Below are 26,543 nucleotides of genomic sequence, written 5' to 3'. Positions count from 1 at the left end.
GCCGGGGGCCGGCGAGCGGCGCGGTGCGGGCGACGAGCGGGGCGGGGTGGGGCGGCGCGGGCGGCACGGGGCGGGCGGCACGGGGCGGGCGGCGCGAGCGGCGAGCAGGGCGGGCAGCGCGTGCGACGGGCGGCACGTGTGAGTGTGCCTGTGCGTGTGTATGTGACTGTGCTCCCGGGACTTAGGAAAATTTAGATCCAAACCTTTGCCGAGTGCCCCTGATCTAGCACTCGACAAAGGCATTTTCAGCCTTTGCCGAGTGCTAGATCAGGGGCACTCGGCAAAGGTACTCCCCCTGGCACGTGGACCCTTGGCGGGCTTTGCCGAATGCCCCCGGGTGACACTTGGCACACAATGGATTTGCCGAGTGCCCTACTTCGACACTCGGCAAAAAGGTACTCATATTGCATGTGCAAAGCACTTTTAGTAATTAAAAGTATGTAAACTTTGTGTAAACCTAGTCAAATTCACTAAACATTGTGTATTCCATTTTTTAAGTAATATTGTTCCATTATTTCATGGATTTATAGCTCATATTGAATTTATATCTATTAAATTCATATACTTGCAATTAATAAATAAAAATTATTAAACGGATCCGAAAAATCCCCAAAATTTGACATGAACCAATCTATGTTCTCTATGGCCCTATAAAAATAAATTGGAACTCAATGACAAATTCAAGTATCGATTCGACTCAAAATCTCACCGAATCCTTCCAACTTCTACGAATCCTCTCCGGAGATGCTTCAAATTCTAAGCATCATATGTCAAAACTTGTGCGAAATCTTGTCAATTTTTTTCCACAGCCTCTGCATATGAAATCATAGCATCTTGCAAAATCTCGTGATTTTCAAACTTCATTTGTATTTTTGAGAATTAAAAAATCATTTGGCCACACGTTAGTAGTCGTGTTTCCTTAACAAAATGTTCGAAATTTCTTTTCATTTTCTGGGTAAGACCTCAATTTGGACTCACTAACATGAATATGATTTTTCCACTCATATTATTCCATTATTCCAATCACCTGCAGTTCAAATTTGACTTAAATCAACAAATTACTCTAAATGAAATTAATTGATTAAATATAGCAAACAGGTCAATAAATAGTCCACCTTGTACCATGCAGTGCCAAATCTCATACATGTGGAGTATAAAGAGTTTGGAGGGGGGAGGAGGGAATTTTTTTTTTGCTGAGTGTGCCAAAAAAACACTCGGCAAACCCTCAGGTTTGCCGAGTGCCCCACAGAGACACTCGGCAAACTAGCAGCTTTGCCGAGTGCCCCCCGTCGACACTCGGCAAACCCTAACGTCCGTCACGGCGACGGCCCAGCGCGGCACGTGGAAGTCACGTGCTCAAGTATTTGCCGAGTGGGTTTTGTTTGCCGAGTGCCCCGTGGGAGTTTGCCGAGTGGTTTTTTGGTGGCACTCGGCAAATCGTGTTTTCGCCGAGTGTATTATTTTTGCCGAGTGTTACTAGGAATGCACTCGGCAAACGGGTCCTTCGCCGAGTGCCCGTAATAATACACTCGGCGAAAAAATTACACTCGGCGACTTTGAGGTTTCCCGTAGTGAGTTGTTCAGTACCTATCAAGCACAACACCACCTAATATAAGCTGCGCAAACGTTAACAACCGGCAGAAATGTGGAGCCCAAAGCCCCTCCTCGTCATCTCGCTCAGCATCTCGGTCTTGTCACCATGCACGGCGGCCACCGGCGGCAAGCCCCTGGTCTCGGCCGTCACCAAGGACGCGGCCACCTTCCTCTACACGGCTCCCCTTAAGGACGGCCGCCCGCTCGTGCTCGACCTCTCCGGCCTGGTCATCTCGCTGACGACGTGCGCCTCCAGGTACGGGACGGTCACGACGCTCTCCGCGAACGCCACGAACGGCGCGAACCCGCTGTTCCCGGTCTCCTTCTCCGCCGTGGCCTCCTGCGCGCCGCGGCAGCCGAACCTGCCGGCGGGCGCCGTCGGCGTCGCGGGGCTCGCGCCCTCGACCCAGTCGTTCCTCGCGCAGGTCGCGCGCACGCAGAACGTCGCCAACATGCTGGCGCTCTGCCTCCCGAGCGACGGCAAGACGACCAGCGGCAACAGCGTCGGCGTGATTATCTACGGCGGGGGTCCCTTGATCTTCCCGGACCGGGGCGACTTCACGACGATGCTGGCCGGCACGGCTCCGCTCCACGGGTACAAGGGATCCCCCGGGTACTTCGTCTCCGCCACCGACATCGCCGTGGAGCGAAACCAAGTCGGCAAGCCAGGGCCGCTCGTCGTCGGGCTGAGCTCGACGACCCCGTACACAGCGCTCCGCCCCGACGTGTACGCCCCGTTCCTGAAAGCGTTCGACCAGGCCGCGTCCGGGCCCAACTTCCCGTGGATGACGAGGGTCCCCTCCGTCGCGCCGTTCGAGCTGTGCTACGACGCGAAGAAGCTGCCGCCGACGAGGCTCGGCGTCGCCGTGCCGCAGATAGACCTGACCCTCGAGGGCGGGAGCAACTTCACGGTGTTCGGTGGCAACTCCATGGTCCTGGTGAACGCCAACACAGCCTGCCTCGGGTTCGTCAAGGCGGCCGGCCAGGCGCCGGAGGTGGTGCTCGGTGGGTTCCAGATGGAGAACCGCCTGCTGGTGCTCGACGCGGAGAACGGGCAGCTCGGCTTCACCTTGTTCCTCAACGCGGTTGGGCTTTCCTGCAGCAACTTCAATTTCACTCTTGCCGCCTAGTGGTGTGGTGAATCTTGATGCTGTATGCCTGTATTGTGAATTTGTGATAACAACTTTCAGCGTGTACCGATAAATTAATTGCGAATAAATTGGAGACTGATGATACAACGGATCAGCACTCGCTCCAACAGATTGTGCCAGCTATCCATCCCGTCCCGTTGACGGTTTGGCCTTTCTCTGCCGCCTGCAGTTTGAAACTTTGAGTACGACGTCCGTACTGCAGACAAAAGATACCGCCATGTTAGTTCCCACGGACGCCGCGGCCAAGGGCGACGCGCTGCGAGAGCCCGGAACTCGCCGATGACAGCGGAGGACGCGGCCGTGCCGCTGGCTGTCAAACTTGCCCAGCCGCTTGCAGGCAGCGATCATGACCGTGGCGGCGACCGTACCTAATCCTTGGACGCGGCGAGGTGAAGGCGGTCCCTGTGGAACACGCCCCTCGACACACAGCGCTGACATGGTTGATGAGGAGGCCGTAGTAGCGTGCCTAACGGTGTGTCAGGTCCAAGGTGGGCAGATGGCCGTTTAAGAAACACTAGAAACAGGTTTCCTAAAAGAAAAATGAAAAAAACACTTGAAACCGGAACTATGGAAGGCGAGTAAAGCTAGTGGCTTGCAAAATTTATACTTACAACTTCTACGCACAATTTATAAAAGGGCAACTCCGAATTTTTATTTTCAGAAAGTTGTATTACTAATTTTTCTTAACAATTTATTAATATGTGGTAAATTTTTAGCACAACATTTATGATATATACAACTTATACGCATAATATTTGTTATAATTTTTGCGGAAGTGTTGTTCAATAACTTATGCACGTATCTTATACACATAAAGATATTTCCTTGAATACACAAATAGTGTGAAACAAATTAACTGAAATAATGTAAAAGAAAAAAAATACACGCACAAAAAGCATGTGCTCGTGCAGCGCCGATTGCCGTGCACGTGGGCTGTGGGAGCGTTCCGGCAGCGCGCGCATGCGGAATCAGCCTTGCGGTTTGTGTTGTGTATGTCTGCCAAACAGCCCATTATATTTTACAAATTTTACGAACGGACTAAAAGCTTCTGCATTTGAGATTCTGGCAAGTTTCTTAGCGTGAAAAATAAGAAGCTCAAACAAACAATAAATTTTTCGTACAGTTTCCAAAACACTAAGTTTATACGAAAATATGAGTTTTCGAAGCTTTTCATAGCTCCGTGAGTCCAAAAAATTAAAATGAACACATTGTAAAAGCTATTGCTATCTTTTCAGAACTAAAAACCACCACCAGCACCTTTGCAGCACAGCTTCAAAAGCTGCAGCTCCAATAGACGCGAAAGTGTTCAGTAACCTTACAGAAATGGACAAATATCTGAACTTCACTACCGGAAACAGTAAATTCGCCGAGTGTAAAAAGTGTGCCGAGTGCTTTCTTTCGGGCACTCGGCAAACACCCTATTTGCCGAGTCTATACAAGGTGGCACTCGGCAAACATATTACACTCGGCAAATAGGCGGTTTGCCGAGTGCCAAAAATAAGGCACTCGGCAAACCACTCTCAGACACTCGGCAAATACGCGACAACTCGGTAAATCAACAGCGCGTGCTTCGCACGTGCGTCGTCCGTTACCGGAGTGGGCCGGCCGTTAGTCCTTTGCCGAGTGTTGGACGCCGACACTCGGCAAAGAGGACGTTCGCCGAGGGCCACTCACACACACTCGGCAACCCCAAGACTTCGCCGAGTGCCAAACCCCAGACACTCGACAAACCATGAAGTTTGCCGAGTGTTTCTGTTGGCACTCGGCAAAGAAAAAAAATATTTCCCTCCCCTGACCTCCACACTTTTTCTACTCCCCACGTAGGATATTTGGTAATCCATATTAAAAGTTGGTCTATTTTTTGGTCTGTTTGCTATTTTTAATGAATTGATTGCATTAATAGGAATTCTTTTATTCAAGTCAGATTTTAACTGCAAGTACTTGAAATAATGGATTAAAATCAGTGAAAAAATCATATTCATATTATGGAGTCCAGATTGAGGTCTCAACCAGGAAATGAAAAGAAATTTTGAACATTGTTTTTAAAAAACACGACCACGAACGTGTGGTTGAATGGTTGTTAAATTCTAAAAAAGCAAACGAAATCTGAAAATCACAAGATTTGTCAAGGTGTCATGATATTATGTGTGGAGGCTGTGGTAAAAAATTGAGAAGGTTTCGCCCAATTTCTGACATATGATGCTTAGAAACTGACTCATCTCCCGGAAGGATTCATAGAAGTTAGAGAGGACCCAATAAGATTTAGAGTCCAAGTGACACTTGAGTTAAGGTTTGACTTCAAATCTTTTTGTATAGGCAACATACAACACAGATTGGTTCATGTCAAAATTTGGAAATTTTTCAGATGCGTTTGCTATTTTTTATTGATTAAATGCAATTATAGATTTTTAGTAGATATAAATGCAATTTGAGCTATAACTGCATGAAATAATGGAATAATATCAGCAGAAAAATAATTTAACCATTGTTGAGTGATTTTGACATAATTTTGCCCAAGTATATTAGAAAAAGTTTTGTAAAACACGTTATTGAAGAAGTGAACATGAAATGTCAGTGTATTTTGCCGAGTGTATAGAAAAAACACTCGGCAAAGGTACCTTTTTGCCGAGTGTTTTCCCCAGACACTCGGCAAAGAAGGTACACGGGCCCACTGCCAGTATCTTGCTCTTTCTTTAAAAAATTATAACGTGGGATTGCCGAGTGCCTGGGATCTGGCACTCGGCAAAGACAGAAGGTTTGCCGAGTGCCAAATCGCAGGCACTCGGCAATCCACCTGGCAGGGCGCATTTCGTGTGCCAAATGTTTTAAAAAAAATTAAATCTTTCCTTTGCCGAGTGCCCCATATCCGGCACTCGGCAAACTTACGACTTTGCCGAGTGCCCGATCGGGGGGCACTCGGCAAAGAACCAGACTTAGGTTTTTTCACGAACCGCCGCGCGCGGCCCTTCGCTCTATCCCAAAATCGAAACCATCTATCCTGTGCCTCGCCCGCCACTGCCGCCCGCTGCCCGCCGCCCACCGCCGCCTGCCGCGCTCACCCGTCGCTGACGCCCCGGCACCCCGCCTCGCCGCCCCGCGCCCCCGGCCCCGACGCCCCGGCGCCCGCCGCACTCGCCCGTCGCCGACGCCCCGGCGCCCCGCCCCAGCGGCCCCACCCCCGGCCCGCCCGTCACCCCACCCCGCCAGCCGACCCCGCCCCGGCCCTGGTGACCCCCCCCCCCCGCCCCGACGGCCCCACCCCCGGCCCGCTCATCGCCCCGGCCCGGCACCCCGCCCCGCCGGCCGTCCCCGCCCCGGCCCCGGTGACCCCGCTTCGGCCCGGCGCCCCCGCCACGGGCGCCCTCGGGCCCGGCCGCCCGCGGCCCCGGCGCCTCCGCCACCGGCGCCCTCGAGCCCGGCCGTTTCCTCACCTCTCTAGGCTGGCGTCCCTCACCCTCCCGGTAAGAATCATTTTTTGTTTTTCAAGTTACAAGATTGAAATTACAAATTAGAAAATGTAGAGAGGTGGTATGATGAAATACAAATTAGAAATTACAAAAGTAATTAGGGAAGGATAAGATAGAGAGGTGGTAGGGCTTTTGTTTTAGAAATTAGAAAATGATGTTTGACTTAGTAATGTAAGGCATAAGAACTGTATGTGGAAGTCAGCCATCGTGCCGTTCCATTGTTGTACATGTGGTTGTCGGCAATTGTGCCATTTTATTTGATGCAGGTTATGGAAACCTCCACGTGCAGGGGAGGTGCTGTCGAAAATTTAACTTGACAGTTGTATGTTTTTTTTTCAGGAGAGGCTACGTTACCGTCCTCGAGTCGTCACTTTGTACGATAGCAAGGTGAGGCATCCTACACCTCTCTTTCTGTATGATTTTTGTATATCACATAACCTAGTTAGGCGTCTCCCGTTCGAAAGAGATACGGTTGGAAATATGCAGATGTTTGCATATTTATAACCGTATCTGTTTCGAATTGTCTACATTTTTTGGACAGCCCGAGGATGTGTAGGTGAGATTAGTTTCCATGGTCTACTCCGACCCGAGATAGAGTTTCGGCATCACCTCCCAATTATTCTCCGGATACACAGTCTCCATTCCAGGACGTGTATTTGGAGAATAGCGGGGAGGTGCTGCCGAAATTCTATCTCGGGTCAGAGTAGACCATGGAAACTAATCCCACCTATACATCCTCGGGTGGGATTAGGACCTATCTTCACCTAATAGACAGTATAGGAACGTGTAGATGCAACGTGAGTTTTTATATTACTCGCTGATATGCTAGAGGCTGGAGGATCGTCAGTGGATGTACACGGGCCGATCTAGTCAGAATTCGTTGACCGATGAATGGATAAACAAGACCGATGCTTTTTTGGAACGGGCATTTGCAAGGATCAAAGGAGGAAGAGATACTTGGTGTCCGTGTAGCAAATGTGGAAACATGCGTCGGCAAACCAAGTTAGACATGGGTAAACATCTTGTTAGGCACGGATTTACGTCAGACTATACCATATGGATCTACCATGGTGAAGTTGATCGTGGGAGGGACGAGGTCATCAGACAACACATCGAGGAATATGATGATGATGCCGGGGTGGGAGACATGTTAGATGACTATCATGAAGCTCGTAGGGAAGAGGAGCCAGAGGCTACTGCAAAGGCGTATTACGACATGTTGTCTACGGCACAGCAACCTCTTCACGGGCATACCAAGGTTTCTCAACTGGATGCCATTGCACGTCTAATGGCTGTGAAGTCCCAGTTTAGCTTGAGTCGAGACGCCTTCAATATTATGTTGACAGTTTTTGGGAGCCTGCTCCCGGAGGGTCACATCTTGCCAAAGTCTATGTATGAGGCATAAAAACTTCTTTGTGCACTTAAGATGCCATACGAGCAGATACATGCTTGTCCGAAGGGATGCATCTTATTTAGGAAAGAATATGCGGAAGCAAAGTATTGTGTAAAGTGCGAATCGTCTAGGTTCCTGGAGGTAGACTCTGGTGACGGTCAGAAGAAGCAGCTTGCAATCCCTGTGAAGATCCTTCGGTACCTTCCCTTCATACCGAGGATCCAACGGCTTTACATGTGTGAAGAATCCGTGAAACAAATGACATGGCACAAAAACGGACGTCGATACAATGCTGACAAGCTGGTACACCCATCCGATGGCGAAGCCTGGACAAAGTTTGATGCGATTTATCATGAGAAAGCTCTAGAGGCTCGTAATGTACGTGTTGCGCTCGCAACAGATGGGTTCAATCCTTATGGAATGGCTGCTGCCCCGTACACCTGTTGGCCTATGTTCGTTATCCCCCTTAATCTCCCCCCTGGTGTTCTCTTTCAGCGACAGAACATATTTTTATCGTTGATAATTCCAGAACACCCAGGGAATAATATGAGTGTGTACATGGAGCCTCTGATTGATGATTTGGTCCGTGCATAGGAGGAAGGGGTATGGACATACGACCGTGCTACAATGACAAACTTCAAGATGCATATTTGGTACCACTACTCCCTGCATGACTTGCCAGCATATGGTATTTTCTGTGGCTGGTGTGTTCACGGGAAGTTCCCATGCCCAGTATGCAAGGCTTATTTGAAGTTCATTTGGTTGACGAAGGGTGGCAAATATTCTTCATTCAACAAACATCGACAATTCCTTCCTCCTGACCATCCTTTCAGACGAGATATTAGAAACTTTACGAAAGATGTCGTAGTTAATGACCCCCCACCGCAGATGCCGACCTTAGCCGCGGTTCGTGCTCAGTTAGATGCTCTTGAGGTCAATAATCATGATGGTGGTTTTGTGGGATATGGTGAGCAACATGCTTGGACTCAGAGGTCGTGCTTGTGGAACCTCCCCTATTTTGATGACCTTCTTCTCCCACATAACATTGATGTTATGCACACTGAAAAGAAAATCGCCGAGGCAATTTTTGGTACAATCATGGACATTCCTGACAAGACAAAGGATAACATTAAGGCTAGAGTGGATCAAGTAAGGTTATGCAACAAACCAAAGCTAGACATGGCGCCTCCCAGAGCTGGCAAGTTGTGGAGAAAGCCTAAGGCTGATTTCGTCCTGACGAGGGCCCAAAGGAGGGAGGTATTAGAATGGTTCCAAACGTTAATGTTCCCTGATGGGTATGCAGCGAATCTAAAGAGGGGAGTGAACTTAGCTACTATGCGAATCAACGGGCTCAAAAGTCATGATTATCACATATGGCTTGAGCGCCTACTTCCGGTGATGGTTCAAGGTTATGTCCCTGAGCATGTCTGGCAGGTGCTAGCGGAGTTGAGTAATTTCTTCCGCCAGCTTTGTGCTAAGGAGTTATCTCGGACCGTGGTTGCAGAAATGGAAAGAATGGCGTCTGTGTTGCTCTGTAAGTTGGAGAAGATCTTTCCTCCTGGCTTCTTCAATCCGATGCAGCATATGATTTTACACCTCCCGTATGAAGCACGAATGGGGGGGCCTGTGCAGGGCCATTGGTGCTATTCAATTGAGAGATGTCAAAAGGTTCTTCGAACTAAATGTAAAAATAAATGTAAAATTGAAGCATCCATTGCAGAGGCATACATTCTGGAGGAGGTGTCAAACTTCACAACAAAATACTATGCTGACAACCTTCCTAGCGTGCATAATCCACCGCCTCGTTACAATGACAGCGAAGTTGAATCGAGCCTTAGCCTTTTTCGAGGACAACTTGGAAGTGCAAGTGGTGCGACATAGAAGAAATTGAAACATAAAGAGTGGCGCACTATCATGCTGTATGTATTGACCAACCTATCCGAGGTGGAGCCGTACATACTGTAAGTTCTGAACAAACTAGTTTTTCTCAATTTGTCAGTATTCTGTGTCCAACTCTCATGTTTCTCGTTGGTACAGAGAATTCCATCGTAACTTCTGGCGTAATTCAAGGGAACCTACCCCGCACGAAGCCGAGACTCTTCTCAAAGAGGGTGCGGGAAATGGAATGCCCGATTTCATTTCTTGGTTCAAACATAAGGTACAGTCCAATTTAGCTCGTACTTAGGTTGATTACAAGTTGACCGTACATGCGAATAATATAACGAACCACCCTACTTCAACTTGCAGGCCCAAACCGATGCGTCTATGAATGCCGAGTTGAGACAGGTTGCCGATGGCTGTGCCTACAGGGTCAAATCTTTTACCGGTTATAACGTAAATGGATATCGCTTTCACACAACAAGCCATGAGCAGAGTCGGCCCAATCGAAGAATGACAAATACCGGAGTTTTTACGCCAGGCTTTGATGGTGTAGAGTACTACAGAAGAATTGAAGAAATATACGAACTAACTTTTCATGGTTGCAAAGTTCTTAATCCAGTCATATTCAAATGCCATTGGTTTGATCCATCAGTCGTGAGACGGGCACCTAATCTTGGGTTAGTCAAAATTCGGCAATCATCCGTCTTACAAGGAGACGATGTATACATTGTGGCTCAACAGGCCACGCAAGTTTATTATTTGTCATACCCGTGCCAAATCGACGACCGTCTTAAAGATTGGGATATTGTGTACAAGATATCGCCACACGGTAAATTACCTGTACCAAACAATGAAGATTACAACATTGACCCCAACACATATGACGGAGATTTTTTTCAAGAAGATGGGCTCGAAGGGATTTTTGAGATTGATTTAACTGACGCTTTCGGAATGGAAGTAGACAATGAAATAGTTGCTAACGATGACGCTGGAGAGGAGGTTCATAATATGAAGGAGTTAGAATTACTTTAGCGGTTACAGTTAGGACAGGACATTGATGATGACACTCCTCCTTCGGAGCACGGGAATGATTTTATTGACACGCGTGACAGTGATGATGAGACTTATGATCCAGCTAATCCCGATCATGACGATTATTTCTAAGACATGTATGGGCCGTACTATTTTATTTATTATTTGTCATACCATGTTATTTTTTAAGTATGTTTACTTTATTTTGCACATCTTCCTAATTATGTTTTGTTTATCTGTGCTGATTGGTTTACTCTTGGCAAATGCAGGTGATTCAACAATGGTGGGCGGTACAAGGAAGATCGCAGCGCTTTACGAAAAATTAAAAGCTGCAGCTTCAGGGTCAGCTACAAGGTCAGACACATCGAGAGGTCGAGAGAGGCGTCGAGGGAGGGGTGGAGGCAGGGGTGATGCACAGGTCGAGGAAATGGAGGGGGCACAGATCCTTGCTAGAGGCAGGGGTCGGGGCAGGGGTCGAGGAAAGGGTAAAGGGGTGAGGCCCCCGTCGCCTATACCTTTGTCGTCGTCCAAGGAGGTATGGGCACGGCCTACCGCTGCACATTTACAGATGCAGGCTCTGCAGGTTATTCCTGTTTCTTTAATTTTGCATTCATTTTGTACGTACCTTTTGCTTGGTAATAAGACATTGGGATGAAATATTGTAGGCCCAGGTGGAGGTAAAACGGAAGCGTCGGGAGGAACTAGAGGTGAGGATCGAGGTGGATCAGCAACTAGAAAGGCAGAGGACGGAGCAGATGTTCCAATACATGCAGAGTGTTTTTCACAGTTTAGGTCAAACTCCACCACCTATGCCACCGAACCTATTCCCGCCACCTCCACCACCTCCTGCAGCTACTCCTGTGAGTCACTCTCAACCTTACAATCAATCTAGAGTTAAACTAGAAACTACAGGCACTACAAAATTACACTAGAAAAGTGACTAATGCAATCTCTTTAACTTTGTGCAGAATCAATCGGTGGCGTCCAATGCAGAATCTTCCTGGGGTAGTGGCCACCTGCACATCCTTCTCAGCCTCCTCATCCTCCTCAGTGACTTGTTATTTCTGTGTTTGTGATGCAAAACTTGTGAATTACTTGTTTAGACGAGAACTTCCGAATGTTATTTGTGTGCTTGTGATTCCTGTGGTGCAATTTATATGCCTGTGGTGCAATTAATATGCCTGTGCTTCTGTGGTTGTTTTTTGAGAGGGGTCCTTTATACGTAACATTTTTGTTTTGTAGCAGGAGGAAGGACACTTTGCCGAGTGTTAACACTCGGCAAAGAGGCCATTACCTGGTACTGGTTGACGACTTTGCCGAGTGTATCCGCCAAACACTCGGCAAAGGCATCATAAATTTTGGCGGAAGGGGCTTGTTTGCCGAGTGCCAAGGGGCAGGCACTCGGCAAACAATGGACTTTCGCCGAGTGTTAGCGGAAAATACACTCGGCAAAGTCTAAAATAAAACTGGCGGGAGGGGCTTGTTTGCCGAGTGCCAAGGGGCAGGCACTCGGCAAACCATGGATTTTCGCCGAGTGTTAGCGGAAAATACACTCGGCAAACTTTATATCTTCACCGAGTGTCATTTAAAAATACACTCGGCAAACTATATATTTTCGCCGAGTGTCGACCGTCAGGCACTCGGCAAACGCTCCGTTGCCGTGACAGACCGTTAACGTCTTTGTGCCGAGTGTTTAATTTTACCGAGTGTATTTTGGCACTTGGCAAAGGGTTTGTCGAGTGCCCGACGATCGACACTCAGCAAACACACTGTTTACCGAGGAAAAGTTTGCCGAGTATAGTTCGCCGAGTGTTACACTCGGCAAACCCTTTGCCGAGTGTATTGGGGCCTTCGCCGAGTGCCTGGGGGCACTCGGCAGAAGAACTGGTTCCGGTAGTGCTTGTTCGTCCCTGTCCCTCGGTTCCCTCCCAGTTCTTTATCTAAAACCCAAATCCTTACTAATCCTTACATGATTCTATCCCAAATCTATTCAAGACAACAATTGGTGAGTTAGAGCCATAACCTGCCACATTTACCTAGAAATTTTGAAACCGACAAAGCTTCAGCTTTCAGATGCGCGACCACCATTGACGACCTCCCGAAGTTATTAATAATGGCCGAATTAGATGTACAATAGTCCAATCCAGCTCAACAAGTTTGTTTTGGTTGGTCGGGCGGATGCAGGTGATAAAATAGACTAGAGTCTGGGGCGCGCCTTTATTTCGCCCATTTCAGAACTGCTATAAGTACTACATAATGGGCAATGGCTTACATGATTAAGTGACAAATACAACTGATTTTGTATAAGGATCGGCAACCACTGCTTTAATCCGTTTATAAAGTTGATGAACTGTACATAAAACATTTCCCAGCCACAGCGTTGCTGTTCCATTCTCTTCAGAAAAAAAAAACGTCTTCTCTAGGCCACTCCTACAATTGAAAAGAACATTAGCGCACTACATGAGTTCAACTGATACATGAACATGCTTGCACTGATGACAGGCAATGAGCATACGAGTACTGGAGAAAATAATGTATTCACGTGCGCATCTATGTGATGTTCCTGAAGTGATAAACAGTAACAGGCATAGCAAATGTATTGCAAACCAGGGCCTCGCCCTTCCCACCAGAAATGGTAGAACTCTGCAGATGGATGTGCTGCCCGGAAGAAGAGTTGCAGACATTGTATGATATATGCAGAAATGTTTGACAAATCTTGTTTTTGTTATAAAAATTTTATCACGTTGGCACCATGCTATGTATTCATTTTCGAAATTCTGGTGTCACGGATGTCTTTGGCCATTGCTGGTATAAAGGAATTCTTCATCTGGATAATGACATGTCCAGCAAGGAAACAGTGCATCTTTGAAAGAGTGGGAATTTAAAGAAGCAAATGCCAGTAAGAAGTTTACCTGTATTGAAGACCAAGGTTAAAAGTGGGAAATAAAAAAAATGAGAAGTCACCATTTTTATGGAAAAATGAAGGTAGATAAACAGATTAATTAATCGAACCATACAGCAACAATTGCCTACATGTTACTAACATGTTGCTATCAAATACTACCCCATACAATTCAGTAGCTGATAACACAGGACTTATTAATATAATCACCAAAAAAGAAGGAAGCAATGTGCAGGTCATGAAACTTACATCTGCACCATGGTCCAGTAAAATCTTCATAGCAGCATCCTGATTTTCCATTGCAGCAATATGCAGTGGCGTCCCACAGTGAGACAATGAATTAATATCAGCTCCTTTTGAGAGTAACAGTTCTACCATTTCACACATTCCTATATTTAAGATAATTAATATTAGGATTTAAACAGTTGAGTTCAGAATGTGTCATTATATACAATCAGGCATTTCCCTTGCTTTTCATCTTGCCTTAAATGGATCCGTGTAAAATCATTTCTTGGTTCATTAAAAGAGTTGAAATGTTATCACCATACAATTTTAATATTAACTTGCAAAGATTAAACAAAAGTATGGGCGGTGGCAACTAATAGTTTTGAACCAGGATTTGGATAGCCAAATTTAAACACAATTGAAGTTGGCTGTCAGGCAAGAATCATCGTTCATGTATTTAAAGATATTTTTGCCAATCTAAAAACTTGAAGTATCCTAAATGATGAGGAATCAAGAAATATGAGATGCATGCATATAAGGGACCTTTTCCAACTGCAACATGGAGCGCAAGGTACACCCAAAATCCACAGGCTTGTCTGGATCGGCACCATGACCAAGAAGACAACTCACAGTATCTATGTTGCCAGCACAAACTGCATGACTAAGAGGTGTATTACCTATTGAAGTCATAAAAAGAAGAAGGTTACTGAATCAGATCTTCTCATAATAAAGAAAAGAAAAATCCATAGTGAGTTTCTTTAATTACAAAAGGAATTTTAGTCTGCAAATCAAACATAAATATAAAGCTTTTGTATAACTCTATCATGCTTAGAACTTTAGATTACATGACACTGTCAATAAATGTTGCATTGTGAAGTATAATCCAAGACAGATATCTCGATGCAAGGCATAAACATTTTGCATCTTGATGCGCTTCCAGAAATAAATTATGTGCTGTTGATTCCAGCTGCATAACTACCCAAATAATGAAGATAAAATATCAGAAACAAAAACAGGGTAGCATTGTCTATACTATCTTCATACAGTTCACCTGTCGGGTACCTGTTTTGGGTAAAGCACAGCCATGTTCAAATTTTCATACTTTCTTCACAAGGTAAGGGCTAGTAGAATGGAAAACAAGAGTCCATAAAAGGCAGTGCGTCCATATTGCAGGTGGCCAGCTAGCTAATCAAGTGAGTAGTAAGCAAGCAAACAACGGGCCTGTGCTGTCACAGTCTGCAACTGGAATTTCCCAAAGAATCTTTAGGCATTTGGTGATTTGACCCGCATCTTTATCAGACTCCATGATTAATTTGCAATGATGCTGCTCTCTTATCTAAACTCTGATGGAGTAGCTAGGCTAGGCCAGTATAAAAACGGCACGAATCTACGTTTCATTCTCAGTGAAGTCAGGCTTTTTTGCAAGTCAGCAGCTTCACCTGGGGGCCTTAAACCCCAAAATACTAAGAGAGCTTCACTTAGGGGGTGTTTGGATCCCCGGACTAAATTTTAGTCCCTGTCACATCGAATGTTTGGACACTAATTAGGAGTATTAAACATAGGCTAATTACAAAACCAATTTCACAACTCCTAGGCTAAATCACGAGACGAATCTATTAAGTCTAATTAGTCCATGATTTGACACTATGGTGCTACAGTAAACATTCACTAATGATGGATTAATTAGGCTTAATAGATTCGTCTCGCGATTTAGCCCAGGGGTTCTACAATTAGTTTTGTAATTAGCTCATGTTTAGTCCTCCTAATTAGCATCTGAATATCCGATGTGACACAGACTAAACTTTAGCTCCAGGATCCAAACACCCCCTAAAGGATGAAACGTAGCATGCACGAAGTAATATTGAATATTTTTCTTAACAATGAAGGGAGGTTTGTGTTGGGGCCTTACAGGTCTGCACTTGCTGTCGATGGCGCCATTGATGAAAGCCGCGCTGACGCTGGACAGGCCAAATCCAAATCCGAGAGCCCGGAATGCTGCCGATGCAAGGACAACACTTGAGGGCGAGAATCACAGGCGCAGCATGAACGGAGCCGTAGTGAAGCAGGGGACAAAGAGGTCTCACCGCCGTACGTCTCCGATAAGGTGACGACGCCGTCGCCGTCGCCGTCGAAGAACGCCGCGTGCCTGTGCAGCGCCGTCGCGCCGTCTCCGTACACCGCCGCCCGGCCCACTTCGCCGCGGAAACCAGGAACGCGCCAGGAATCCATTCAGCAAACGGGTAGCGGAGGAAAGCAGAACGGGTACGGTAAAATTTTTCTCAACATAGGATCAAATCTAGTTATATGGAATTATTTAGTTTTGAAACTAAATCACTAAGTCTATGTTCAAATCAATTATGACTTAATTGAATCTCTTATTGAGATAACTCATTTGCATGATCATTAAAAAAGTGTTCAATTTATCAACATCAAGTTGGTAATATGCGGACTTACATACCACATAATCTAAATTCATAAAACTGCAATCATACGGCTCCTCCATTGTAGTTAGTATGTAAAAACTTTCCACATCTAAATATTTCCCATTTACGTCGTGTTGGTTATATTTTACACATAATAATATCACCACCTCAGCATACATCATGGGCATTAGAGACCCACAAAAGGTATTACTATCCGTCATTCATATAATACCTTAGATCTCTTATGGGGATTTACACAGAAGCCTGTATGTTGATAACACTTTGAGGATAATTCCAGGCATTAGGGGGAGATTAATACCACATATTGAATGGCAGGAATCCAAAATGAATGCTACACACATTCAGTCCTCACATCCGCGTACATACCAAAGAATATCTAAACCAATGGTTCAGAACATATTTTATTTGTAACACATTACAAATAGCCTGCCAAATGCATTTTATTATCAAAAGTGTCATCATATACCATCCCTACAATTAGTGTGCCAGAAAGAGTGATGATCTAACAAGATCTCTCAACTCCCAAATTAAAATAAGAAGGGGAGAAATATGGTCACTAAGGATATAGCTTATTACAAGCATTCGTGAAAATAGGGGGAAACATCCTCCAAGATAGTAAATGCAAATCAACATCATGCATGTTGTTAAACACTTTATGGGCATTCAAATCCAAACTCTATGAATGTTCAGCATTAAAAACCTAGTACATGTGCACATAAATTTAGGCACTGGATCATTTGAACACCCTAACTCTATCATTGTGGGAAATAAGATAAGAGTTCTAAAGGGTTAATATTTCACATGCTATATTGGTTCCATTGAATCAATTATACAAAGACTACAAATTGTCAACCTATGCTCCAAAAAATTGTTGTACACCTTTAAACTGGATCCAGACAAAAATCCTAGGCAAAGTGTATCAACACCCAAATTAGGTCAAAGCAAAGGTGACAATTATGGAGAATTTCTCTCGTTCACTAGTGAGAGATATTTACCATAGTAATATCATCTTCTCACAAATGCATTCTTTATGAAACAAAGGTGGTGAGATAATGAGATATTGTAGCAATAGTTTTACACAGAGACCAAGCAACATACCCTCATGGTATATGTGAAAATTATGTTTCCATATTTTATTGGCAGATCAAATAACTTTGATAGATTTGGATATACAAGTCTTCGACAGACTTCATGTTCTAAATCTAAATAAAATTGCAACATATTTATTGTGTATTACTCAAGTCACCAATGACTTGAAATAGTCAAGTTGATTGTAGTACAACTGACTAAGTGAGTATCTTCCGTAGAATGATTACTCCAATCACTATGATTTGCACGTGTGTTCGTAAATAAATCTAACTTGGATTTTCCATCATCTCAACACACAAACAAACAAGCAATCATTTCATGATGGAATTTGAGATGACGATTTAGGTAAACCAAACTATGCTTAAGTTTACGACTTATGCATATATATTAGTTTATCAATATTCAATTGATATTGTATACCAATATTCAAATAATATTGGACAAACATATCCATCAACACTTGTGATCATTCAATCCCTAAAGATGGATCAATATCCATTTAGACCTTGGGATGATAAACTTAGTGCCAACAAAGTGCTTGTGTATTATACAAATTACAACAGGCCTGATATTGCATTTATAGATACCTTACTATAGCACAAATTAGTGCAACTCCAACAACACCATACTGGTGGGATTCAAAAAAAGGATATCCACAGATATCTAAATGGTACTAAAAAGTCTTGATTTATTATTTCGAGACATGACAAAGTAGGATATCAAGATACTGGCTAATTGATCCCCATATTGCCAGATCATAGACTGATATAGATAATAAAAGTTTTCATGTGAGTCATCAAAATGAACTTTAATATAAACTTTTATCTATCATTCTGAAGCATCACATGTATATGTATGACCTCACTGAATGATAAAATGTGATTCCATCAAATCACTAAACATTATCCATAAATGATAATGCAACTTGTATTGCTCGGATGAAACCATATTAAAAATGAGCAATATCATTAACTTATTGCCCAAAATATTTTATCCTCATTTTCACAAAGTGAGGGAATGGACATCTTGCAAAATATACTCACTAATGTACTTATCCACCACTACATCGTAGAATGGTGTTCATGGTAAGTGGTGAGTGACAACTTTAACTTTTGCAAGGCTCAGGGGGAGACTCTCCTAAAATTCTATTCTATCCAACATCATATTGTACTCTTTTACCAATATGAGTTTTTCCTCACAAAGGTTTCTCATCAAAGGTTTTAATGAGGCAATATCAATACACAAATATATGTCATATCACCTATTTTCCCCACAGGTGGTATTCAAGACATATTACATGTCATATCCGTTTTCTCTACAAGAGTTTTTAAGAAGGTATAAAAGATATATAATTCCTTCTCATATTTTCCTATTAGGTTTTGGGGAAGGTTATTCGAATATGATCCTTAGATCATAATATTATTGATCTCCAAACTCACTTATGAGTTTTCCTTTTCAAGATTTTTCTCATATGAGTTTACAATGAGACAATAATCTAAATATGTTATATCATTTTCTCCTTATATTTTTCCACTGGGTTTTAAAGGAGTTTTAATGGCATATGGACATACAAGTTGGTTTCTCCTCAATATTTTTCCCATAGAGTTTTTCGAGAAGTTTTTCCCTTATGATAATCAAACATAATTGAATAAGGATGACATGAAGCTTACAACTAGCTAATTGATCAAGGGGGAGTGTTGTGAAATATTTTTTTAGTGATCAACTAGGATTAGAGACAACTGTACAAGACCTTTCATGGAAGGGTGTGAATTCCAAGGGATATGGTGACCTTTGGGCATATCCTCTCCTCTTATATAAATATGTAACCATACCACTCATTTAATTAATGGAGAGAATCCTCGTATTCATTTTTTCACTCCATGTTTCTACTTTTAACCGTAGAGACAGTGGTGTGGCGTTGGACCCGTCGTGCATCCACAGCTTGTTAGTGGCAGATTGTAATCATGCTCCATGATGAATGCAAGTCCTAATTCCAAAAAAAAAAACAGGGACGAGTTACAGCATGATGAATGCAAGTCCTAATTCCAAAAAAAAAACAGGGACGAGTTACATGGTACTGTTTTAGAAAAGGGAAATGATCTATCAAATCCTAATAGCATAGATCCCAGATCATCAAAATTAAATTGGACCGGATTAATTGTACAAAGTTTTTTTTCCTCGAAACACAATACACATAGATATGTACGCATGTTCATTGATATAAATACATGTACATAATCGTACCTCTATTAGCACTATGATTTGATAAAGTCACCATGGGATGGGCACGTCTCCTGTCATGGTAAGAAATAGCATCGTAGTATCCATTCTGAGTTGATAATTGAATCTGTGTGAGTAAATCTAACTGAGCTACGCTGAATTCGTCTCCGATTGTAAATATTTGATGGTTAAGATAAGATGATTAGTACTCCTGAAAAAAAGGATAAGATCATTAGTAGGAATATAGTTCAAGTGCTTCAACCAACGAAACTTTGAGGAATTAATTGTAAACCTGAGTGCCTTACACGGTTGGAAATATTACACTGAAATTAATCTTTTCAGTGAAAAGTCAGCATACCAGTAACCCCTTCCACCAAAAATAAAAAATGCACAAAACTCCAAGAAATTTGATAACTTTCGGGTATGTGTTGTGAAAAATATTCTATGTATATTGCAACATGATCTGTTGTTTGCACGTTACAGATTCGACACAGCCCATTTCCCTGTACTCTTCTTTAAAAAAAACATTTCCCTGTACTTCGATGACTGCTTGTCATATCCAGTACTGTGCGATGGAGTTACCTGAGTAAGGGCATTCCGGAGTGTGGAAAAATAGAGGGTCGAGGGGTGCATGGATAGGTGCTAAACTTTAGCACATGTCGCATTAGATGTTTGATACTAATTAGGAATATTAAACATAGTTTAATTATAAAATTAATTGCACAGATGAAGTCTAATTCGCAAGATGAATCTATTAAGCCTAATTAGTCCATGATTTGACAATGTGATGCTACAGTAACCATTTGCTAATGATGAATTAATTAGCCTTAATAGATTCATCTCGCGAATTAGACTCCATTAGTGCAATTAGTTTTATAATTAGCTTTTATTTAGTCCTCTTAATTAGTATCAAACATTTAATGTGACCTTGCTAAAATTTAACCTCTCATATCAAACACCCATTAAGTAGCTTAAGGTCAACAGCCGGTCCAAGGAGGGTCCTACGGCACAAAGGTGAAGACCCGACCTCAAACTAAAGACCCGGCCTTGACGATTAAAAAAAGGGACGAAAGGACGCTGGTGGGGCCAGACGCGCGCGGGACAGGCGGACGGTGGCCTAGCACGGCGGGGAAGCACGAAAGACGAGAGCAGAGGAATCGAATGATTTTTACTTGCAGCGGGACCCACCTCTATAAGGCCGATCTCGCCCTCATACACAGCAGAGGCGGTCTTATCTGACCATGGGGCCCACCCATAGGCCGGATCGCCCTCATACACTCCTGATGCCCTAAGGTCAACAGTCCAGTTGGTGGCAGACAGCAGACCATGTCAGGCGTCGCATCTTCATCGATGGGTGGTTTGAAAAATCATTTCATTTTCTTTTACTAATATATAGCTATTTTAGAAACATCACTATGAAATCCTAATTCATTCAGATTAGCTTTAGACAGTTGTGAAAAAGAATTTGGTGGATCAGATCCTAATCATATTTGAAGGGATCGATTGTACAAACTTATCTCTTTCTCCATTGATAAATATATTACGTTTAGGATGAGATGATTAGTTGAAGTAAGGTAGTATGTAGTTCATCCATTAACATATTTATGAAAGATTTAATAAAACTAATAAAATGTTGTAAGGTCATTCCCAATGAGGAATTTCATGTTTATGTTTCTAAAATGCCACATAAGCAAAAGAACATTTAATTTGTAGTTGAAATAGTTTCATACAATGCATTGTTTCATTTATTATTATTTTCTAGGCTACATGCAAGACAAACTGTGTTGGAAACAATGTACACAGGGTTTCATCACCATGAAACTCATTTCATCTCTTTCTTCATTAACTCTTTGCCACATCATCAAAAACGCTGACATGACACTCTATTTAATGAGAATGAACTCCCATTGAGAGTGGCCTAAATATTGGTGCTCTTTTCAATAAACTTGATCAAAGTTAAAAGGATTTGACTTATAACAAAGCCAAATTAAAATTATAATTTAGTTCAGTGCTGAAATCAACAAACCTCATCTTTGAAGAATTAATTACAAAGCTGAGTTTATTTCACGGTCGGATTTATTACACTGAAATTAATCTTTTTTTTTTTACTGAAAGTCATGCGTACCAGTAACCCCTCGCAACAAAAATAAGTGCGCATTCAAGAAAATTGACAACTTTCGGATATGTGCGGGGAAAAAATTCTACGTATATTGCAACATGATCTGCTGTTTGCACGTTACAAATTCGACCCTGCAGCATTTCACTGTACTTCGACGCCGCTCGTCAATTCCAGTACTGCGCGTATGGAGCCTAAGCTCAGCAGTGAAGGAGTTAATCTTGTTTTAGTAACTCTTAGTCTATAGTATGGTAATAGTGATAGTATGGATAAGTTTAGCGTGTAGAAATCTACTAGTATTTGCATGCGTGGCATGTATGTGCTAGCGTGAGTCCTTGTATGCATAAGGCAAGTGGAGTTGTCTTGTCGTGCATATACACGAGTTGGAGTTAGGTTTGAGTTAATCCTTAGGATACGTAACTCTGGTTGGCCAGGCCAGTTGCCGTATACGAACTCGCGGAAGTGTGCGAGCTCGCGAAATCCGGCAGCTAATCAAAGTTGACTAGTGCATGTCGTATGCTTGTTTTTGGTAGGAGTATACATGCTAGTGCATGGAGTCCAGAACGTATACAAGAAAGGAGCTTGTATTCTGGCCGGCTAGATACTTCGGAGTATAAAAGCATACACATGTTGATGGGTTTGTAACGTGAGAAATAAAAGGAGAGAAGAAAAGGCTAAGCTGTTTGCGGCCTCGGGAGTCTTTGTGTTCTTGTTTTCTCGTGTTCGCGTGTGTTTGATTCTGGTGAAAACCCAACATTTGGTATCAAGAGCTTGGTGAAGCGAAGATGACGGGCACATCAGGCGTGGCTGCGGCAAAGGAGAGTTCTCTAGTGTCGTTGCACTATCCGATGCTTAATTACAACCTGGCGATCAAGATGAAGGTGTTTATGCGTGCACAAGGTGTCTGGGATGTTGTCGAGCCTGCTGACCCTAAAGAGAAAATTGACCCTAAAAAGGATCAGATGGCGCTCGCTGCTATCTATCAAGGGATCCCAAAGGAGACTTTGTTGGCGGTGTCGGAGAAGGAAATATCAAAGGAGGCATGGGAGTGCATCAAGATAATGTACCAAGGTGCTCAGCGCGTAAAGGATGCTCGTGTCCAAACTCTTAGAGAAGAGCTGGATGGATTGAGGATGAAAAGTACTGATTCAGTTGATGACTTTGCAATGAAAGTACACTCGATCATCAGTACGATTCATGGGTTGAGTGACAAAATTAAGGACTCTTATTTGGTAAAGAAAATTCTCAGAGCTGCTACAAACAAGTTCTGGCAGATTGTTGCTTCTATCGAGCAATTCGGTGACTTAAACAACAATGACTGTTGAAAAAGTTTTTGGGAGACTCCGAGCGTATGAAGAAAGGCTGCGTTGTGGTGATAATGATGATGGTGCTGAGCATGTGTCACTCATCAAAGTCCTGTGGAAAGCTATGGAAGAGAAGGATGATGATGAGCGTCTGTTGCTAACCAAAGCACAATGGAGGGCTAGGGAACAAAAGGATGGCAGTAAGAATCGGAAATTCAACAAGTCAAAAGTAAGGTGCTATAAGTGCAGCAACTATGGACACTTTCAATGGGACTGCGATGAATCAAAGAAGGAGGTGAAGGCACTATTTATGGCTACCACTACTGGAAACTTTAGCTTTAGTCCTGGTTGGTAGGGGCCAAATCTCTCTAAAAACCATCCGGGATAAATTTTTCGAGATAAAAGGGCGCTCGGGACTAAAGACCCCCTTTAATCCTGGTTGGTACTACCAACCGAGACTAAAAAATTTTGGAAAAAAAATAAAAAACAGCACCAGACGGCCTCCGCGCCGCCTCGACTCCCGCGCCGCCCACCGCCGTCGGCCTCCGCCCACCCTTCACCGTGCCGGCTTCAGCCCGCCTCCACCCCTCCGCCTCCACCCTCCGCCGCCCGCCGCCTGCCTTCGGCCCCGCTCCGCTCTGCCCGCCGGTATCCCCGCCACTGTGCGCGCTCCCGCTTCGCCCGGCCGCCCGTGCGCCCGCTCCGCCGCTCCCGCTTGGCCTGCCGCTGCCGCTCCTCCGCGCCGCTAGCCCGCCCGCCCTCGCGCCCGCTGCCGCTCCTCACTGCTAGTGAGGGGCGAGCAGAGAGGGAAGTGGAGGGGAGCAGAGGGGGAGGGGCTGGGAGAGGAAGGGAGGGAGGGGAGGGGAAGGAGGAGAAGGTGGAAAGGGAGGAGAGAGGGAGAGGAGGTGAAGGAGGAGAGGGAGAGGAGAAGGGGGTGACTGTGCGCAAGGGGGAGGCGCTGGTGGAAGATAAGGAGAAGGAGAGAGAAGAAAAATTAAAGGAGAGAAAAAGGAGAAGTTAATGTGGAGAGGGGGGGACGCGCATGGGAGGGCGTTTCGTCCCGGTTGGAGCTACCAACCGGGACTAAAGGTCCTCTTTTGTCCCGGTTGATAATTCCAACCGGGAATAAATCTTTTGTCCCAGTTGAAATTAACAACCGGGACACAGGGGGGTGTTTTGTCCCGGTTCGAATTTCCAACCGGGACAAAAGGGAAGACGTCGCTATCGTATCTTTTCAAGTGGGACTAAAGCTCCTCCAGTCGGTGTCCTTTCGGTGCCTCATTTTTGACCCGGGACTAAAGCCACTTTAGTCACGGGCTAAATATTAACCGGAACAAAAGGGGTGGATGAAAGGTCAGTTCTCTAGGATCACCTGGCACTACTTTGAAGATAACAAGATTAAGGGGGTGAATGAAGGAGCTAATCTTGTTTTTGTAAATCTTAGTCTATAGTACGGTAATAGTGATAGTATGGATAAGTTTAGCGTGTAGAAATCTACTAGTATTTGCATGCATGCCATGTATGTGCTAGCGTGAGAGTCCTTGTATGCATAAGGCAAGTGGAGTTGTCTTGTCGTGCATGTACAGGAGTTGGAGTTAGGTTTGAGTTAATCCTTAGGATACGTAACTATGCTTTGGTTGGCCAGGCCAGCTGCCGTATACGAACTCGCGGAAGTGTGCGAGCTCGCGGAATCCGGCAGCTAATCAAAGTTGACTAGTGCATGTTGTATGCTTGTTTTTGGTAGAGTATACATGCTAGTGCATGGAGTCCAGAACGTATACAAGAAAGGAGCTTGTATTCTGGCCGGTTAGATACTTCGGAGTATAAAAGCATACACATGCATGTTGATGGGTTTGTAACGTAAGAAATAAAGAAGAGAAGAAAAGGCTAAGCTGTTTGCGGCCTCGGAAGTCTTTGTGTTCTTGTTTTCTTGTGTCCGCGATGTGTTTGATTCCTGTGAAAACCCAACAAACAGTACAGCGGGTGGCAGATCGCAGACCATCGCATCTACTGGACCATTAATGTGCTCAACACACTCCGAATTTGCAACGGCAAACCACAAGCATTCGAGCTCCACAAAACAAGAATTAAGGCCCGCGACGTCATTTCAGTACGGGAAGGCGCTGCCGGCGTCGTCGTGCCGTGCGCCCGCGGTGGCGGTGGTGTAGAACAGGTCGGCGAAGTCGCAGAGCTCGTGCATCTCATCCAGGCGAGGGGCCGCCGCCGCGAGCGGCTCCTGCTTCGGCGCCGGCACGGTCATCAGAGTATGGTGCTGCTCCGGCCACCCGGCGGCCGCCTGCTGCTGCCCCGCGCCAGCAAAGGCCGGCCGGCACGGGTGCGGCCTCCGCGGCTGCGGCGCCGGCGGCGGCGAGGCGGCGAGGGAGGAGGACTTCCCGGTGAGGCGCTGGACGACGGCCTTAAAGCTGGCGGCGTCGGAGCTGATGAACCGCGTCTCGATGAACTTGACCTTCACGCCGGCGTCCTGGTGCCGCCTGGAGCCCTGGACCTCCATGGCCATGCGCTCCGAGCTAGCTTTGACCTCTCTCCAAGCTCTACCACTGCTAGTACCTTGACCCCAGCTGCCTCTCCTCGATCTTGGACTCGAAAACTTGGATATATGCCGACGTGTGCAAAGCCTAGCTGCGCATCGCACGAGGGTCGACTTTTCTTTGCGTTGATGTGTTGTTGAATCGGCTGCGGAAGCCGCCCGGTTTTTATAGCTGCATCCGCCGCCGTCGCAAGCTGCAACTTGGGAGGGAGAAAACACTGCTCTTTCTCTGCAAAAAGACAAGAAGCAAGCGTACACACTTCGGAGAACCTCTTGTCCACTGACCAGTGGGACAAGGCATCAGTGGGACCCAGCAGTCAGGAAGTCAAACTGGGAGCGAGGCGGTAGGTGAGCTCCGTGCGGGGGAGTTAGGGAGCTGGTCAAAGGCGCTGGTCGTCACGGAACAGCGGTCAGCCGGAGGGGGCGGACCGGCCACCACCACCCGCCGGCCGGTCAAGCGCTCGTGCGGAATAGCGGCATCTTCTGCCTGCGAACGCTGGATCCTCAACTCCGGCAGCCACTAGTCTACTGCTAGTGTCACATCCGGGCAGTTCTGTTTCCTCCGGCGTCATCGCCATCGCCTTCGCCTTCTGCTGCTCGCTGCGTTGAACGGCTATTCTTTTTTCCGTTATGCGCACAAGCGACGGATACAAAATTTTACTGGAATCCAATAGAGCTGGTGGTGACTGGTGCAGATCGTTCCGTTGAATTGACCGTGGAAAACTACCAACCATTATGTCATTTTGGTGCTTCTAGCCTTTTGCGTTGGAAGTGACACAAAAATCACTGGGATTTAACCTTTTTTTCTTGGGGCAATTTTCTGGGATCTACAAGGTGAGCATCGGGTAGCGTAGATTAATATCCAACGTTGAATTGACTGTATATGGAAGTTTACCAGCAGTCCACTTGGGATAAATTTTGTTTGTGTGTACTCCCTCCGTCTTAGTTGTTTTAGCATTTCTAAATTTGTTTGAGTTGCAATTTTTGATTCTAAAAAGTCAACAATTTTTTTAAAAGATGTTTTTAGCTTTCTGCACTAAGAAAGCTACGAAAAAGCAAGTGACCGAGTTTTTCATCTTTCTATCTAAACTTAGCTTTTTTGATCTTCTAATTTTTCGAAAGCTGCACGCGAGAAAATCGTTGTTTGTTTGAGCTTCTAGCTTTTCATACTGAAAAGC

General features: G+C 44.9%; 3 protein-coding genes across 3 annotated transcripts; 2 read left to right on the top strand and 1 right to left on the bottom strand.

Annotated features, from left to right (window-relative positions):
* Positions 1-1,454: 1,454 nt before the first annotated feature.
* Positions 1,455-2,797, top strand: LOC117853567 (chitinase CLP). Its single transcript, XM_034735888.2, has one exon. It carries the CDS (start codon positions 1,644-1,646, stop codon positions 2,721-2,723), a length of 1,080 nt encoding a protein of 359 aa, XP_034591779.1. The 5' UTR covers positions 1,455-1,643; the 3' UTR covers positions 2,724-2,797.
* Positions 2,798-22,298: 19,501 nt separating this feature from the next.
* LOC140222626 (uncharacterized) lies at positions 22,299-22,838 on the top strand. The gene has a single exon (XM_072293456.1). The coding sequence runs from the start codon at positions 22,299-22,301 to the stop codon at positions 22,836-22,838; it is 540 nt and encodes a 179-aa protein (XP_072149557.1).
* A 1,755-nt stretch (positions 22,839-24,593) lies between these two features.
* Positions 24,594-25,498, bottom strand: LOC117853122 (uncharacterized). Its single transcript, XM_034735490.1, has one exon. It carries the CDS (start codon positions 25,333-25,335, stop codon positions 24,925-24,927), a length of 411 nt encoding a protein of 136 aa, XP_034591381.1. The 5' UTR covers positions 25,336-25,498; the 3' UTR covers positions 24,594-24,924.
* Between the last annotated feature and the right edge of the window lie 1,045 nt (positions 25,499-26,543).

This window comes from Setaria viridis, chromosome 4 (genome assembly GCF_005286985.2).
Source record: "Setaria viridis chromosome 4, Setaria_viridis_v4.0, whole genome shotgun sequence".
In the NCBI taxonomy this organism is placed as follows: domain Eukaryota; kingdom Viridiplantae; phylum Streptophyta; class Magnoliopsida; order Poales; family Poaceae; genus Setaria; species Setaria viridis.
The sequence above is the reverse complement of the archived record's forward strand: the minus strand, read 5'-3'. Positions and strand labels throughout refer to the sequence as shown.

Coding starts and splice junctions, on each gene's coding strand:
- LOC117853567 (XM_034735888.2), top strand. CDS start 1,644: ATGTGGAGCCCAAAGCCCCTCCTCGTCATCTCGCTCAGCATCTCGGTC.
- LOC140222626 (XM_072293456.1), top strand. CDS start 22,299: ATGACGGGCACATCAGGCGTGGCTGCGGCAAAGGAGAGTTCTCTAGTG.
- LOC117853122 (XM_034735490.1), bottom strand. CDS start 25,335: ATGGCCATGGAGGTCCAGGGCTCCAGGCGGCACCAGGACGCCGGCGTG.